The 18,799-nt window shown below is 50.0% G+C and overlaps 1 protein-coding gene across 1 annotated transcript; it reads left to right on the plus strand.

Moving 5' to 3' along the window:
• The first annotated feature begins 5,476 nt into the window (after window positions 1–5,476).
• On the plus strand, window positions 5,477–8,375 carry LOC311599287 (uncharacterized protein). The gene is made up of 2 exons (XM_084785048.1): window positions 5,477–5,555; window positions 7,413–8,375. Exon 2 carries the CDS (start codon window positions 7,463–7,465, stop codon window positions 8,303–8,305), a length of 843 nt encoding a protein of 280 aa, XP_084641174.1. The 5' UTR covers window positions 5,477–5,555; window positions 7,413–7,462; the 3' UTR covers window positions 8,306–8,375.
• The last annotated feature ends 10,424 nt before the right edge of the window (window positions 8,376–18,799 follow it).

Below are 18,799 nucleotides of genomic sequence, written 5' to 3' on the forward strand. Positions count from 1 at the left end.
ATACGCGGGCTTGGCAAAGCTCCGGTTTTGGCAGTACGTACAAACGAGGGGCCTTTTTCCTGTGGGTACTGGGGGATGTAGGGGTGTGACTCATGCGCCCCGGTGGGTAGAAGGCTGCAGGCAGTGGAGGTGGGGGCAGAGCAGAATTCCTGGCTCAGGAAAGATTTATAGCGCCGCAGGCAGGCTGGCTTCATGCCAGGTAGGGGTTCAGGGGTGGCACACTGCCAGTAGTCCTCAGAGGCTGGGCACAGATGCCCTTCGGGCGTGATGGGAGCACCGGAGCTTTCGTGCCTCTGGCTGTCTCTCTCTCTGCTGTCACACACATGTGGCTGCTGAGCTGAACTTGTTTGCGCATGATGTTTCCAAGAGTCAGGAAGTGAAGGGACACAAGCGACATTCTACCCCTCACCTCAGGCCTCCAGGGGAGCAGGAGAAACCACATGGTTGTAAGGACCATGCACTGATGGAGCAGGGGCCTCTGTCTCAGGAGAAAGGCTGCTCCCCCAAATCCTGAGGGAGCCCAGAGGAGTGAGATACCCTGGGATTTTTGGGCCTGGGGCAGAGTGTGGAGAAGCAGAAACTCTTGGTTTTAGAAGGAAACACGAGATGTGTGGATATCGGTAGGACAGGGGAGGGGAGTCCTGTGAGTAGGGAGAGGGTGGGAGGGGCGGGAGTGATTGACGGTCACATTTGTTCCTGGTTTGGCTGTGGAGCTAAGAAGCCAAGGCTGGAGGTGGTCCACGTGAGACGGAAGGGTAGAAGCCATAGCTATAGACTGCGCAGGGTAGGGTGTCCCACCCACCCTAGGCATTCTGAGTCCCAGGAGTACTAAGTACTTAATCCTGAAGTACTAAGCTGGGAGAGGTGGTAGGCCAGGGCTGGTGGCAGAGGACAGGGCTCAGTGTGGAAAAGAGTTAGAGCTCCTGGCCACAGTGTCTCCGCTCCCAAAGCTGAATCACTCATAGGGTCACTTTCCTGCGGTCCCCCCCTAAATGGACGAGTGACCCCATTTATTTTCTTTCTTTGCACTTAAGCCTCCGATCTCTTCTCTGGAAGCAGAAGGTAGGGTCCTGACTCTGGCCTGCTGGGCATGCGTTGGCAAGTCTCTCTGCTTCTCTGAACTACCTATGACCTCATGTGGAAAACAAAATACCTACCTCAGAGGAATCCTGTGAAGATTAAATGAGAGGGTTTGGCTATGCAGAGCCTGGCAAAAATGATGTCGGGTTCCGTTGCATACAGTAGGGGTCCCATAAGTGGGAGAAGAGACAGACCGAACAATGCCCTTATATGCTACTCATCCTGTGTTCCCAGGCAAGGGAGTCAGCTGACTCCTAGTGGGCCTGACCTGAGCTAGGATCTCAACGCCGCCCCTCTTCCATCAGCAAAGGAGGTTTCCAGTTCCTTAGTCGCCTCCTGACTGAAGGTCCCTGAGGGTCACCCGCTGGCCTGAAGGTCCCTTACAGTGGGGGCACCATAGAGGGACTTTGCTGATCATCCTGGGACATGGTCTGGCTTTCTGGGAAGACAGAGAAATAGCACATTCCTCCCGAAATAATCCTACAGCTATTTCCAGCGCTCCTGTGCCCAGGCCAGAAACGGCCAGTGATCTCTATGCTTGGATACCATCCGGACAAACAGCCCAGAGGCCCAGCCCTCAGCTGGCTGGCTGGCTGCCTGCCCTCCTGGCCCCCTAGTCCAGTGTGTACCTAGCCCTCGCTCAGGCCTCCAGACGGAGTGATGGACACCCCTTCCCTTGTTCATTGAGTCCTTGACACTGTTTTTCATGAGCCTCTAAGTCCCTCATCTCTGTGCCTTGCTTAGCTGACACCCACCCAGAGACAGAAGGCTCTTCGTTCTCAATGACTGCACCCCAAAGAGGTGCCAGGGCACTGGGCTACAGTGAACTGCAATACATGATCTGGTCATTAGGAAATATGGGCCTGGACCCAAATTGGAAACAATTCTGCTAACAACCATTCTGCTCTATTCTAAATCCTCAATGTCATCAATGATGAAGGAAGAAGAAGGTCTGGTGAGATTCTCTGTCAGTCAAGAGCTTGGAAAAATGAGCACCTGAGGTCTGGTTCCCAGCATCCCAGCCCTGGGGAGGATCCCTGGGGTTTGCTGGCTACCTGGCCTTACCAAGTGGATAAGCTTCAGGTTCAGTGGGATGCCCTGCCTCCAAAAATGTAAGGCAGGGGGCTGGAGAGAAGGCTCAGAGGTTAAGAGCACCTTCTGCTCTTCCAAAGGCCCTGAGTTCAAACCCCAGCAACCTCATGGTGGCTCATAACCATCTGTAATGAGATCTGGTGTCCTCTTCTGGCATTTGGCAGAATACTGTGTAAATAATAAATAAATAAATATTTTTTAAAAGTAAGGTAGGAAATGATAGAGAATGACACCAGACATCTACCCATCAGCCTCTGGCCTCCACACGTGTGCATGTGGACATGTACACACACACACACACACACACACACACACACACACCATGTATACACATGCATGAACATATGCACACAACACACGAACATGTACACACACATGAACATCAGCACATATAAACATCTACAAACACACACACACACACACACACACACACACACACACACAGAGAGAGAGAGAGAGAGAGAGAGAGAGAGAGAGAGAGAGGGAACTAAATGCACTCTGGTCAGGATGAACATTTGAGGAGCAACTGGTGAAATCTGACTATAGGTTAATTAATGAGTTAACTTCTCCTGGAAAGGCTTGAATATGCCTCTCACCCTAGATAGGGCACCAATGACAAACCAAAAGAAAACACTCCATCCAACCATCCAAGGTTAGACTGGGAAGCCAGTGGGTTTATTGGCTTTTACAAAAGCATGGGAGAGGGGTGACTTACAGGAGTGTGGGTAACCCCCTAAAAGCCACATCACTGAAAAATCTCACCCCAGCATTGGTGGAGACCTCCTTAGCTACCTGTATGGTAGCTTAGTTACTCTTCTACTCTCTGTGTGCTTTTGCCCCTCCCACGCCCACATATCCCTGGGCTGAGAGGAGCACAGGGGTGGCTGGCTGAGATCTTGGGTGAGGGTTCAACGACTCTTCCTAGCCCTTCCTTCTGTGAGGAAACATCAGCAGGCATGATCTCGAGGGTCTTGTGGATTACGGTGGTAATGGCGCCTATGCTCTAAGGATGGTGGTCCACCACAGAACTGTCTACTGAATAAAGGTTCTAGGTCACTGTTAAATACCCCAGATCAGAGTCGGGCGTGGTGGTGTCACCACGTCCTTAATCCCAGCACTAGGGAGGCAGAGGCAGGAAGATTGCTGTGAGTTCGAGGTTCAGTATGGTCTACACAGTGAGTCCAGGACAGCCAGGGCTATTACACAGAGAAACCCTCTCATGAAAAACCAAAAAATTGCTGGGCAGTGATGGTGCATGCCTTTAATCCCAACACTTGGGAGGCAGAGGCAGGTGGATCTCTGGGGGTCTGAGGCCAGCTTGGTCTACAAAGTGAGTCCAGGATAGTCGAGGCTACACAGAGAAACTCTGTCTCAAAAAACCAAAATAATAATAATAATAATAATAATAATAATAATAATAATAATAATAATAAAAAGAAAAGAAAAAACCAAAAAAGAAAAAAATAAATAAAATCCTGGATCAACCGCCTGTGAGAGGTTAGAAATGATCCTGTCCTTTCAGCACGCAGAGATACACACTGAAGTCATCAAGGATAAAAGCTGCTGCCGTCTGCAACTTGCTCAGCATGGTAATGTATATGTGCGTGACTTAAGCGCTAAGTGTGGAAAAAATGTTTAATTAGAGGGTTTGAATGGAGAACATGTGGGGGCCAGAGAGATAGTTCAGGGAATAAAGGTGCTTGCTTTCCAAGCCAGATGGCCCAGGATCTTCTGGAGATGATCTGATCTTCACCAAGGCAGGTTCGTACCCACATGCAGGGACACACAGAAAATAAAATGAAAACGAGAGGACACAGTCGGGCATGGTGGCGCATGCCTTTAATCCCAGCACTCCAGAGACAGAAGCAGGAGGATTGACATGAGATAGAGGCCAGCCTGGTCTACAAAGTGAGTCCAGGATAGTCAGGGTTACACAGAGAAGCCCTATCTCACACACACACACACACACACACACACACACACACACACACACACACACAGGAGAGAGAGGACATGAGAGGCAACTCACTATCTTTTAAGTTTCAGTAAGCTTGAGAGTATGGGGAAATGTATATACATACACATATATATGTATATATAATATTACATAATATATATGTATAAAGTATATGTTATATATTACATATAAAATATATACTATATATACACATTTATGGAATATATGTAGCATACACACTATGTATACACACATAGTACATGTAGGGTGTATATATAATATATGCTATATATACACATGAAGAGTATATATATATAATATACATGCTATATATACACATATAGAGTGTATATATTACATACACATTGTATATACACACACACATAAAGTATATATATTATTCATACTACACACACACACACACACACACACACACACACACTATATGAGCCAGGATAGATTTTTCCAGGACTGGCAGTTGAACTCACGTCTTGTGTGTGCTCAGGAGGCCCTCTACCACTGAGCTGCCCCTGACTCTTCGCCGCCATCTTCTTCTTTTCTGTGGCACTGGGGCCGAAATCCCAAGTTTTGAACAAGCAAAGGACATGTTCTATCAGGTCTTGGACACTCTGATGGGTCCTGCCTTCCTCCTCATCTGTGCTTTCTGAGCCTGGAAGGGAGAGGGGAGAGAGAAGCAGAGGAGACCCAGGAAGAGAAAGATCAAAGGGTGGGGGCAGCGAGCTGGAGCTCATCTGACTCAAGTCATAGGCAAACATGGAGCTGATCAGGCTCAAGTCATAGGCAAACATGGTCACACTTCAGCCAGAAACTTAATTGACCCATCCAGAGCCAAACCATATTTTCTTTTCTTTCTTTTTTATTTTTTGTTGGTTTTGTTTTGTTTGGTTTTTTTCAAGACAGGGTTTCTCTGTGTCAGCCTTGGCTGACTCACTTTGTAGACCAGGCTGGCCTTAAACTCATAGCAAACTGTATTTTCTTTGTTTTTGTTTTGTTTTTTTCGAGACAGTGTTTCTCTGTGTAGCCTTAGCTGTCCTGGACTCATTTTGTAGACCAGGCTGGCCTCGAACTCACAGCAATCCACCTGCCTCTGCCTCCCAAGTGCTGGGATTAAAGGCGCGAGCCACAATGCCTGGCCAATTCTTTCAATTCAACACTAGAAAAATAAAGAATAGTGGAAAACAGCCCATTTCAGTCTGGGCTCAAAAACAGGGCCCATCTGTCCTGGCAGGTTCATAATAGTTCCTGCCCTGAGGCAGGGGCCTGGCCAGAATGACCCCAAGAGGCCCTTCCAATGTCTTAGGATTCTATGATTCTATGACATGGTCAGTAGTCTGGAGCGGCAGATTGAGGGTGTCCCCAGTGGAGAGCCAGGGAGGTCTATGTCATCTACCTCCTAAGAGACAGGGTAAGAGAAGAGCTGGCCCTAGGGCAGGCAAATGGGGTCCCACAGACCAAGAAGGGAAGGGGGCTTCAGCCAGGGCAGCCCCCAGTCGTCTCCTGTTTTTCCAGAGGGGATAAGGCGGGGCTGGGCCAGGCAGGGAAGTAGTCAGGACATTCCACCTATTTTAGACCCAAAAGACAAGGGCAGCTGAGGGGCCAGGGGCAGGGAGAGGATTTGCAGCTGTTTTTTTGGGTGGGGCGGGCTAATTCTGTTGGCACTAAACAAATACCAAAAGTCTGTCAGGCTGGCAGGAGTGGGGGAGGTGACTGGGAGAGGGGAGGGCTGGCCAGTATTGGAGACCCAAGGGGGCAAAAGGAAACCACAAGGACAGGATGAGGCGAAAGGAAACGACAGGGATTTCATTACCTGGGGACGGGACAGGGCTTTATGGTGCAGGCACATCTTTGGCCCAGCCAGATTTTAGTCCCCATAAAATACTTCAGGACCAGAAAGAGTGGGGACTCCACAGCTCTCTGTTCAAGTGGGGGCAGACAAAGACATCCCATCCTGTCAGAGAAGATTAGAATTTATTTATTTATTTAGAGACTCATGGAGCCCAGGGTGGGCTTTGAACTCACTACACGGCTAAGGCTGCCTTTGAACTCTGTCTCTTTTGTGCTGGGAGTAGGGGCATCTGTCAACTAGGACTAGACCACCACTTCCCTCCTTAAGTTGCCCCAAGAATAAATGAGTCACATAAGGCACGGTGTGGCAAAGCGGAAGAGTGAAGCGAGCGAGGCTCCAGCACGGGGTGTGGGGTGTGGGGTGTGGGGTGTGGGGTGTGGGGGTGTGGGGTGTGGGGTGTGGGGTGTGGGGTGTGGGGTGTGGGGTGTGGGGTGTGGGGTGTGGGGTGTGGGGTGTGGGGTGGGGTGTGGGGTGTGGGGTGTGGGGTGGGGGGGTGTGGGGTGTGGGGTGTGGGGTGTGGGGTGGGGGGTGTGGGGTGGGGGGTGTGGGGTGGGGTGTGGGGTGTGGGGTGTGGGGGGGTGTGGGGTGGGGTGTGTGGGGTGTGGGGTGTGGGGTGTGGGGTGTGGGGTGGGGTGTGTGGGGTGTGGGGTGTGGGGTGTGGGGTGTGGGGTGTGGGGTGTGGGTGTGGGGTGGGGTGTGGGGTGTGGGGTGTGGGGTGTGGGGTGTGGGGTGTGGGGTGTGGGGTGTGGGGTGTGGGGTGTGGGGTGTGGGGTGTGGGTGTGGGGTGGGGTGTGGGGTGTGGGGTGTGGGGTGTGGGGTGTGGGGTGTGGGGTGTGGGGTGGGGTGTGGGGTGTGGGGTGTGGGTGTGGGGTGTGGGGTGTGGGGTGGGGGGGTGTGGGGTGTGGGGTGTGGGGTGTGGGGTGGGGGGTGTGGGGTGGGGGGTGTGGGGTGGGGTGTGGGGTGTGGGGTGTGGGGGGGTGTGGGGTGTGGGGTGGGGTGTGTGGGGTGTGGGGTGTGGGGTGTGGGGTGTGGGGTGGGGTGTGTGGGGTGTGGGGTGTGGGGTGTGGGGTGTGGGTGGGGGGGTAAGGCACGCTAGCTACCCCTGTGGGCAAGTTACTGGGTGTCATCTAAGGTCTGTCTCTAGTTCGTTCAACTTCTGAGAATCTGTCCTTTGGCCTTTGTGATATCCTGGGGTCCCCCACTTTGGAATTTGGGGATTTGTGGGCTTGAAGAAGAAGCTGCCCCACGTTTCCCGGTGTGGTGGCGGCCCCTTCCTCCTCATCTATCACCCTCTCTTGTGCTTTCTGGAGACATCTTGAGCCCGGAAGAAGAGGGGAGAGGGGAAGCAGAGGCGCCCATGAAGACAAAGAGGGAGGTGACGCGGAGCTGGAACTGATCCGACTCTCTCTTCGGCAGGTAACCAACCAACCACTGTCACACCTCAGAAACTTGACCCGGCCAAGAAGATGTCTGGACGCCAGGTGAGTCGATCCAACATTTATTCAAGTCATCCCAACAATACTTCCTTCCTGCCGTCGCCGCCGCCTCGAACTCCGGGCCTGACCCAGCACCCCAATATGACCAACGGCAAGGGCACGCTCTCACGTTGTTCAAGTACCTCCAGCGGCAACTCCGAGCAGTCCTACAACTCTTCCTCCACAAAGCTTCCCGTGGGGAGAGTCTGCATGGGCCGGCCCTACAACTCCAGGTGTGTCGAGACAAGTCACCTGGTGAAAGGCTCCAAAGTGGCCAAAAAGCCCACTTGTCATCGTAGCAGCCCCCACTGCCTGCTCTGCACGGACCGTCCATCACGACCCTCCAGCCCTACCTTCCTGGACCAGCTCATCAAAGGCATCAGCTACCTGGACAGATCCACCAACATATTCAGCAACAGCAGCTTCCCCAAGGCGCTGAGCTTGCCTCAGCTGGCGGCCACCTACCTGGAACGAGCTGCCAACTCACTCTATCTGGACCAAACAGAACATGCCCCACCCCGCAGCTACTCTACTCCCACTGCTAACACAGCTGCCCCCAACCACTCCCCAGCCAACAACTCCTTGATCCCTTCCACTAGGGACACCAATGCCCTGCAGTTCCTGGACGGCCCCACTAGCTTGAACTGCCAGCCACGGCCTCACAGCCAGGGCTTCTTTGCCGATATGCCTCAGAAGCCAGGGGTAAAACTGCCAGAGATCCCTCTGTTTGGCAATGGGTTTTTTTCCTTAGGTCGTCTGCCCAAGTTCTGGGAAGCAATCCGCTCTGGAATGCGTGCTCCTGAGCCCACCTCTAAGCCCTCGGGCTGGTGGTAACATGGGTACCAGTTTTGTCCAGTGGGCACATGGCCACAGTGTGGAAAATAAAATAAATTATCACAAGACAAAACAGGAGATCTTTTTTTTTTTTTTAACCACACACACAACATGGAGTCTCAATTCTGTTGCCCAGGCTGGATCATATCCTGACAGGAGCAATCCTTTGTTTTGGTTCTAGTCAGTGTTACTATTGCTATGATGAAACACTGTGACCAAAAGCATGCTGGGAAGGAGTGGATTTTTTTTTTTTTTTTTTTTGCTCACATATCCATAGCACTGTTCATTATGGAAGGAGTCAGGACAGGAACTCAAGCAGGGCAGGAACCTGGAGGCAGGAGCTGATGCAGAGGCCATGGAGGAGTGCTGCTTACTGGCTTGCTCAACATGGCTTGCTTGACATGATTGCCGTTTTCTTTCTTTCTTTCTTTCTTTCTTTTTTTGTTTTTGTTTGTTTGTTTGTTTGTTTGTTTTGAGACAGGGTTTCTCTGTGTAGCCTTGGCTGTCCTGGATTCACTTTGTAGACCAGGCTGGCCTCGAACTTATAGCGATCCACCTGCCTCTGCCTCCCGAGTGCTGAGATTAAAGACGTGCACCACCACGCCCAGCTTTTTCTTTCTTTCTTTAGTTAGTTTTGGTTTCTCAAGACAGGGTTTTTCTGTGTTAACTCTGGCTGTCCTGGACTCACTTTGTAGACCAGGCTGGCCTCAAACTCAACAGAGATCTGCCTGCCTCTGCCTCCCGCGTGCTGGGATTACAGGCGTGCGCCACCACTCCAGGCTCCATGCTTTCTTTTAGAACCCAGGAGCACCAGACTGAAAAGTTCTCACCCACCATGGGCTGGGCCCCTCCTCATCAATCACTGAGAAAATGGCCTATAGCCTGATCCTACCGAGGCATTTTCTCAGCTGACTGAAAAACTAGCCAGCACAAGGGTCTTATATCACAAAGGCTGTCCTCAAATTTTATGTAGCTAAGGATGACCAAGATCCTGATCCTCCTGCCTCCACCTCCAGGGTACTAGGATTACAGATACGTACTTCTATGTTTGGTTTATATGGTGCTTGAGATGGAACCTAGGGCCCATACCCACTGAGCCAGATCCCCAGCTCCCAAAGGCTTTTCTGTTGTCTGGCAGGCACAAACAAGCATGCATTTGAGAACCGATTTGTTCAAAACGACATTTGAGCACATGTGCGCACTCTTGCACTCATTCCGCTGTGTAAGTATGGAAATCAGAGGACGGTTTGCTGAAGTCAGTTCTCTCTTTAGCATGTGGGCCTAGCTGGGATTGAACTCAGGTCCTTAGCTTAGCAGCAAGTGCTTTTGCCTGCTGAGCCATCTCACCAGATTCTGATTTTTTTTATTTCTTATTTTTTACATGTTAGGAACACATGTAAAACCGTCTAAGGTACCCTGTAGACTGAACAAAAACACTGGCAGGGCAAATGTGCAGCCCACAGATGGCAGAAATCTCTGGTTTATCTCTGGTGGAACTGTTACTGTACGGGTAACCAGGCTTTCCCACAGGAGGGAGATGGCCGGGCTTTGTGCTCTCTGGAACGTCACCGTCACCGAGTCCATCTGGACTGGGTGAAGCTGGACGGGCTTAGGATGAGGGACCTTCTCTCCGACAACCTTGAATGTCTGGGACAATGATGCCTGAGCCACTGAGGACTCAGATCCCAAGGGTTTTAGATTCGGGGATATCAGCCCCTTATGGAACCCAGTGGCCCCTCAGTCCTGCTCGCTAAGGAAGTGTGGAGACCCAGATTATAGCCAAGGCCTGGGATCCTTTCCTCCCCGCTCCCGTTTTCTCTGTCTGCAGTCTGGATGTACAGCCTCACTGATCTAAGGGCCCCTGGAGTCATGTTTCTGAGCGTGTCCTCTGTCCCAGGCCACGCCTAGAGACCCTGGGACTGAGAACAAAAAGTGACCCATAAAAGTACTCTTTCCTGCGGTCCCCAGCCACCTTGCCTGGCTTCCTATTAGTCATGGGCCACCTTAGGGCCCAATTCTACGTGGCTGAAAACTTGGGACCTGGTCTTGTCTCCCTGGCAATGTGAACGCCAATAGCACGTCTTAGTGTAGAATGGGGTCACTTGAGAGAAGGCAGAACTCCAAGGCTCCCAAAGTTCCTTTGCCCTTAGAAGCAACAGTGACCTGCTGAAGAAGCCTTTGTTTGGCAAGTTCCTATGATCAAGCAGAGAAGGTGACAGGCCCAAGTGGGCCCCTCATGGGATCCCCAGGACAGGAGGAAGGCAAGGACAGAGGCGTCAAATTCCTGGTCCATTCAGTTCATGAATTCCCTCCTTTTTTTTTTCCTTTATTTTATTTTATTTATTTATTTATTTATTTATTTTTGAGTTCTCCTTTGGTCCAGGGCTTCAGCATCACGCAACCTCAATTTTCTGTCCTTTCTTCCCCTCCCTGGAGTAAGATGCCCGCTTACTCCACACCTATTGGTTCCCGTTCCTCAGATGGACACTCACAGGAACACAGCTTGTCACAATCCGTTCTGCTCTAGCAGGAGAAACAGAGCTGTTTTGAGGCCCTTTGTGCCGTTGTTCAAAAGCCACCATCTTGACCTGGCTCTGTGTGCATCTGGCTCTGAGGCACAGGAGCAGACCGCCTGCTGGCTTTTCTTTTTCTTTTTCTTTCTTTCTTTCTTTTTTTTTTTTTTTTTTTTTTTTTTTTTTTGAGCAGGGTTTCTCTGTGTGGCATTGGCTGTCCTGGACTAACTTTGTAGACCAGGCTGGCCTCTAATTTACAGCAATCCGCCTGCCTCCACCTCCTGAATGCTAGGAGTAAAGGTGAATGCCACCACACCTGGCCTGCTGGCTTTTCTAGAGATGGCTCAGTGCCAAGATGGTCCTGCCCTTGGAGTGCAGGGTCCATGGCTAGGGCACCCCTCCTGATGTCACCAGTACCTGGCCCAGTCTGGCTCTAGTAAATCCTCTTTATAATGGTAGTGGACATCGGGCTTTGTGGCCAATAGATGCTCCCAAACAGTGATCCTCAGAAGCATGATAGAGCCTCACTTGCGCATGCTCAATAACTCATGCTATTATGACTATCACCAGGCTACATTTATTAACTCTTAAGTATATGCCTGGCACTCCCTAAAGGGCTTTTGGATGTATTCAAGCCTTCTCAGGTGGGAGATGATTCTTCATGATATTACAAAGGCAAAGAAAAATAACTCCAGCCGTCTTGGTCTCTCTTCCTGTTGCTTTGATAAAATAACAGAAGCAGCAAAGGGAGAAGGGACTTATCTTAGCTCACAGTTCAAAGGGCAGCCCAACATGGAGGGGAAATCAAAACAGGGGAGCCCGAAGCAGCTGGTCACACTGAGGCCACAGCCAGGAAGCAGAGCGGGGTGAACGGAATGCAGGGCTTGCTTTTGTCTTCCTGTAGAGTGCGGGATCCTGGCTATCCAGGGAGTGGTCCTGCCGATCCCTTACCAGGAGCCACCACAAATCATCCCAATGATGCAAGAAGACACTAAGGGCTGACCCCTCCCACAGTGAGGCTCCCTAGGTAGTGGCGAATTGAGCAAGATGAATTCTTTCTTCCCAAAGATGTGCCTACATGTTGTGTGGACCCAACACAACTCGCTTTGTAGACTAGGCTGGCCTTGAACTCACAGAGAGCCACATGCCTCTGCCTCCCAAGTGCTAGGATTAAAGGTGTGTGTAGACTCAGTTTTCTTAACCAAAATATTTTATTAACAACTTATTGACCGAGCCTACGTTAATTATAACCCGATGAACCAAAACAGTAGGAAATGAGGATTATCCCGAGGAATGATTCTCCGGTTGGGAGCCGCAAGATTTCTTCTACTGGAACCGGGGGTAACCAGACCCTAGAGCCTCAGCCTTCCCTCCAGCGGGTTTCTCTAGGAGCGTCTTGAAGGGCAGCGATGAATAGCCAAATCTATCCCAAGTCTTCAATCCACCCCCCCTCCGCCAGCTCTGGGCTCATTTATATAGCTCCTCCCAGAGTCTGTTCACGGGATCTTTTCAGATGGCAGCAATTAAGCTCCTGTATGAGGTGGTAGCTCTTCTAGTGAATTAACATCGCCTGTTCTCTCACTAGACCATTCCAATCCCACACTTGGGATCCTAGAGAACAGGTTTCTCTCCTTCAGGCGTGCGCCGCCACTACTACCTGGCTGGAAATTTTTTTAAAAAATGAGATCTGCCTAACAATTGTTTATCCAGTAACTAGTCAGTAAATCCTGACTTGAAAGAAAGTGTTTTCCTTTAAAACAACAGAAGAGGCAGGAGGTAGTGGCACTTACCTGCAATCACAGAGGCTGAAGCTGGAGGATCAAGAATTTAAGACAAGGGCCTGGGGAGATGGCTCAGAGGTCAAGGGCACTGACTGCTCCTCCAGAGGTCCTGAGTTCAATTCCCAGCAACCACATGGTGGCTCACAACCATCTGTAACGTGATATGGTGCCCTCTTCTGGTGTGCAGGTGTACATGCAGGCAGAGCACTGTATACATAATAAATAAATCTTTAAAAAAAAAAAAAAAAGAATCCTAGCACTTGGGAGGCAGAGGCAGAGGATTTCTGTGAGTTCAAGGCCAGCCTGGTCTACAAAGCAAGTCCAAGACAGCCAAGTTTCGAAACCTTGTCTCGAAAACAACAACAACAACAACAACAACAACAACAACAACACCCCCAAAAAAACCAAAAGCAAGCAAACAAACACACAAAAAAGATGAGCCTGGGCTATGAGACTCTTTCATCAAAACAATGAAAAGAAGTGAGCACATTTCTGAGAGCAAAATATGTTGAGTCCCTAAAATGCAGACGTCTCAGGCCCGTGACTCAGTCTCACCTAACTTAGGCGACGATGGGAGCTGAGGCACCAAAGCTCCCTCTGCCATCCACACACCCTTCCCAGGCCCTAGGAAAGGCCGTGCAAAGACTTGGGCTGACACCTGGAGCACTGAGCCAACGCACCTGGCTGCACCAAGCCATTGAATCATTCCGTCAACTCTCCAAGGAAAGCGCTACTGCCGTTTTATGGACTAGGACACTGTGGCACAGAGGGACCAGGTATGAATAATTTCCATGACGTGCCTAGAACTCAGTGGCTTTCAAAGTCGGCTTGGCATCATCGGAGGGCACTGCACCTGGAACGGGTACGTCTTTATCTCTGCGATGACATTGTGAAAGGACTAGCTCCCCTGAAAACAGCACACAGTGGATGCACAGTGTGTACCACACACCCCCGTAGGACCCAGTACATAGTAGGTGCTCAGATGACGTTTGCCCATTGGCTGGGGGTTAGATTGTATCATGTAGAGACAGGATCACTGCCCTCCATCCAGATTGCTCCCTGGGATGGGTGCTCACCATTCACAAGTCCTTTGGATAGGATATTGAACTCAAGCCCAGAGAAAAGAAGCCTATTTGAGAAGGCTCCCTCCTCCTCCTGGCCACGCTGAAGCCACAGGAGGGTCCCCTAAGAGCACAATTCAACCACACAGCTGCAGGGTGTAAACAGGAAGGAGCGCGCTGGCGGCAGAACAAAACGCTGTGGCCCGATGTGCTGTCTCCGCTGTGTAGAACGGATGGGGTGTCAGCACGGCTGGGGGTGGTCAAGAAAGTCCTTCATGCTGGGCATGGCAGCACGCACCTTTAATCCCAGCACTCAGGAGACAGAGGCAGGTGGATCTCTGTGAGTTTGAGGCCAGCCTGGTCTACAAAAAGCGAGTCTAGGACAGCCAGGACTGTTACACAGAGATACCCTGTTTCGAAAAACCTAAAAAGAAAGAAACACAGAGAGAGAGAGAGAGAGAGAGACAGAGAGACAGACAGACAGACAGACAGAGACAGAGACAGAGACAGAGAGAGAGACAGAGAGAGAGACAGAGAGACAGAGAGAGAGAGAGAGAGAGAGAGAGAGAGACAGAGACAGAGACAGAGAGAAGAAAGGAAGGAAGGAAGGAAGAAGGAAAGAAAGAAAGAAAGAAAGAAAGAAAGAAAGAAAGAAAGTCCTTCATACCTGAGGAGATGTGCCACTGTTATGGGGCGCTCCCTTTGCATGCGAGGCTTGAAAGAGGCTCTCAGCTCTCTGTGCCCCGCCAGGACCCCGCCCCCCCAATTATTTATCTGTGTTTGAGTGTGAACATGAACAAGTCCTACATCCTACATGCGTGTGGGTGAGAAGACAGCCTGTGGGAGGTCTTTGCTACTACCAAGTGGGTCCCAACGACTGAGCTCAGCTTGTCTGTCTTGGTGGTAAGCATCTTTACCTGCTGGGCAAGCAACCTTGCTGGTTTATTGAAGAGAACTTGGCCTCCAAAATACAACAAATTGGACAAATCAAGAGTGATGTTTAGGCTGAGCGTGGTGGTTCCTTTAATCCCCGGTGTTTGGGAGGCAGAGGCAGGCGGATCTCTTTGAGTTCAAGGCCAGCCTGGTCTACAAAGCAAGTCCAAGAGAGCCAGGGCTACATACAAAGAAGCCCTGTCTCACCAAAAATGAATAAATCAATAAAAATAAAAAATAAAGAGGAGGAGGAGACAAAGCCTTACTATGTAAGCCTGGCTGGACTCAAACTCTATGTACAACAGGCTGGGTGGCCTGGAACTTGTCTTGACCATCTTGCCTCTGCCTCCCATATGCTGGGATTAGACGTGTGTAACACCACACACTGCTTCAGCATCAGGGTTCTAAACAGGGCAGAGTAAGCTTGAGACAGGTGCTTTCCAGAGAGTAGTAAATAAAAGGGCAATTTCCCCAGAAGCCATCAGTGGTCTTAGATGTGATCACCAAGGTCCTCCTTATTTAATCGCACTTGGTATAAGAACACAGTACTGGGGCCAGTGAGATGGCTCAGCGGTTAAGAGCACTGTCTGCTTTTCCAAAGGACCAGGGTTCAATTCCCAGCTCCCACATGGCAGCTCACAACTGTAACTCCAGGTCCAGGGATTCTGACACCTTCAGACCAATGCATATAGAATAAAAATTAAATAAAATTTTAAAAAGAACATAATACTATTTGTATGCATTAAAAGCAATTGACTATGGGACCTAGAGATGTTGGTCAGTCAGTATGGACTTGCCTAGTGTGTGTGCAGTCCTGGCCGTAGTTTCTAGTACCACAAAGAACTCAGTGAGGAAGTACGTGCCTGTAATCTCAGCACTTGGGACCTAGACAGGAGAATTGGAGTTCAAGGTCATCCTCAGTGACATAAGGAGTTTGAGAATAGCTTGGACTACGCAAGACCCTGTGTCAAAAAAGAAAAAGTTTATCCTTTATAAACTGATAACTTGATATTACAGTTCCAGGAATCTGAAAAAGAAATACAGGTTGGGTTTGTTGTTGTTGTTGTTGTTGTTGTTTGGTTGTTTGGTTGTTTTTTGATTTTTCGAGACAGTGTTTCTCTGTTTAGGCCCTGACTGTCCTGGACTCGCTTTGTAGACCAGGCTGGCCTCAAACTCACAGAGATCCACCCTGCTCAACCTCCCGAGTGCTGGAATAAAAGGCATGCGCCACCACCGCCCAGCTGGCTTTTTTGTTTGTTTGTTCATTTGGTTGGCTGGTTTTTTGAGACAACGTTTCTCTATGTGTAGCCCTGACTGCCATGGATCTTACTCTGTAGACCAGGCTGGCCCTAAACTCACAGTGATCCGCCTGCCCCTGCCTCCCGAAGAGCTGGGGTTAAAAGTGTGTGCGACCAGCACCCAGATTCAAATAGTTTTCTTATTGCCAGTAGGTGTGTGTGTGTGTGTGTGTGTGTGTGTGTGTGTGTGTGTGTGTGTGTGTGTGTGTGTACCAGATGCCACATCCTATTCCTGACCCCTGCAGGCCTCAGCCCTACCCATCATCCCTCACTGAACTCCTTAGCCCCCTTTTATTCTCCCTTGACTTTTCTGTCTACACATGCAACTGGTACCCAATTCCATCCCAAACTGTGCCCATCTCTTTTGGGGTTGAGGTTTGTAGGGGGGAACAATAACAACAACAAAGGGACCCTACTCTCTACAGGGCTGAGTTGTTCTCACCATTTGGGGCCAACTTTTCATCAGCCTCATGCACAGCTCCCCCCTCCTCCAACCAGGCTGGAATTTCTGGGGAACAATTGAACAAAGCCGGGAACTTGGAGGGAGAAGGCACAGGACATTCCAAAAGGATTTCTCTCAGGCTGCAAAAGACAACAAGCAAGAACAGTACAGAGAGCTCACAGCCTCGTAAAAGAAAATCATGAAAGAGACGGAAAGTCTGCCTGGTAGGAAGGGCAGTGCGGATCAGAGGAAGGAACCAGGGGGCCAGAGGTCAAGAGGCCCGTGTTGGGGGTTGGGGGGGGGGCTACTTTTCTCTGCCACTGTGTCCCTGCAGAAGTCTATCCATCTCTCTGACCTCAGATTTGTTGTTGTCCTTAAAAATGAGGGAGTTGGGCCTGGTGTGGTGGCGCACGCCTTTAATCCCAGCACTTGGGAGGCAGAAGCAGGTGGTCCTCTGTGAGTTCGAGGCCAGCCTGGTCTACAAAGTGAGTCCATGACAGCCAAGGCTAACACAGAGAGGCTCTGTCTCAAAAAAAAAAAAAAAAAAAGAACGAACGAACGAAAAAAAAAAGGAAAGAAAGAAAAATAAAATGAGGGAGTTGGGCTAGAGAGATTGGCTCAGCCATTAAAGGCTAGGCTCACAACCAGAAATGGAGTTACAGCAGTAAATGTGTGGATGCCCAAAGAGCCTTTGCCAGGATGCTTGCTTAGTAACTAAGACCTGCAGACAGGATGAAGTCCCAGCAACAGGAGAGGGTTAATGACACCTATGGGCTGTCCCTGAGACATAACATCAAGTAATTAATCTTTGGAGATGTTTCACAGGTGGGCGGGGTGGGGGGGTAGGGTGTAGCTCAGTTGGTAGAGTGCTTGCCCAGCCAGTACAAAGTCCTAGGCTTGACTCCCCAGTGCCACATATGTAGGCATGGTGGCATATATTTGTAATTCTAGTACGTGGGAAATGGTGGCAAGAGTTTCAGAAATTCAAGGTCATGCTTGGCTATTTAGTGAATTTGGAGCCACCCTTTGATGCGAGAGACCCTGTTGCAAAAAGAAGGGGACAAGATGGGGGCTGGAGAGATAGCTCAGCGCCTAAGAGCACCGTCTGCTCTTCCAGAGGTCCCGAGTTCAATTCCCAGCACCCAAATGGTGGCTCACAACCATCTATCATGAGATCTGGTTCCCTCTTCTGGTGTGCAAGTATATATGCAGGCAAAACACTGTATATGTAATAAATAAATCTTTAAAAAAAAAAAAAAAAGGAGGGGTGTTGAAGAGATGGCTCAGAGGTTAAGAGCACTGACTGCTCCTCCAGAGGTCCAGAGTTCAATTCCCAGCAACCACGTGGCGGCTCACAACCATCTATAATGTGATCTAATGTGTACTGTACTGTATACATAATAAATAAATAAATCTAAAAAAAGAAGAAGAAGAAGAAGAAGAAGAAGAAGGGGACAAGAAGGAAGGAAAGAGAGATCACATGGGAAGACAGTAGGTGTGGACAACGCCCTGGGTTCCGCCCATGGCACTGGGATAGAAAGATGGAGAAAGATGACTATAGCTCATCTCTGTTTCCAATACGGAGCGGGAGTGCAAGGAGGAACACGTCAGCTGGGCTAACGGCATGCTCAGTGCCACTGCTGACTGACAGTTCCTTATCTCAGACTGCTGATAAACAGTTTGAGGGCTGGCACTGGTCCATAGATTCATTTTTAAGTAGCTTGCTCTTTACCGACACATAGAACTGTGTTTATGAAAAGAGCGTTAAGTGAGGAAAGCAAGGCATGAGACCCTCCGTCTTCATTGGTGCACATACAGAGGGACAACGCCTGCTGTGCCTGGAGGAAAAGGGTCAAGGACATTGGTGGCTTTCCAACTCCTGATCTAATAGAAGCTTTCTAGGCTGAAGCTGGGCCTTGTGGGTAGGAATGTGAGGGGGTGGATAGGGCCCCCAAGAATTCCCGCTTGACTAAAGAGGTTTGGGGGATGGGAGCCACAGTGATGGACTGAACCGTTAAAGACCATTTTATGGACCGCTCAGCGGCCAGATTCTGGAGTAGCATTAGCAAACCATGTCCTAAACAACACATGCCCCATGAGATGTTAAAAATTTCTCCCACAAAAACATGGGACATGTTCACAAATATGTTGAAGGACAGATTAAACAGGTCAACCGACTCAAGACTTGTATAAAGACTTGTCTGTGTCACTGTCCTGGGAGCTGGCTACCATGTGGGAAAGAATGCAGGCTTTTCAGGTAGGTGAGATGGCTCAGCAGGCAAAGGAGCCACCACCAAACCTGACATCTCTGGGACCCACGTGACAGAAGGAGGGCACTGAGTCCTGAAAGCTGTCCTTTGACCTCCACACATGCACCCACCCTCAGCAAAATTGTAATAACAGCGGGCCTGGGGTGACGCACACATTTGATCCCAGCACTCAGGAGGCAGAGACAGGCAAATCTTT

Source organism: Acomys minous (assembly GCF_964271855.1).
Source record: "Acomys minous genome assembly, chromosome: 6".
In the NCBI taxonomy this organism is placed as follows: Eukaryota; Metazoa; Chordata; class Mammalia; order Rodentia; family Muridae; genus Acomys; species Acomys minous.

What these genes read in the sequence shown, in the direction of transcription:
- LOC311599287 (XM_084785048.1), top strand. Translation starts at nt 7,463, where the DNA reads ATGTCTGGACGCCAGGTGAGTCGATCCAACATTTATTCAAGTCATCCC.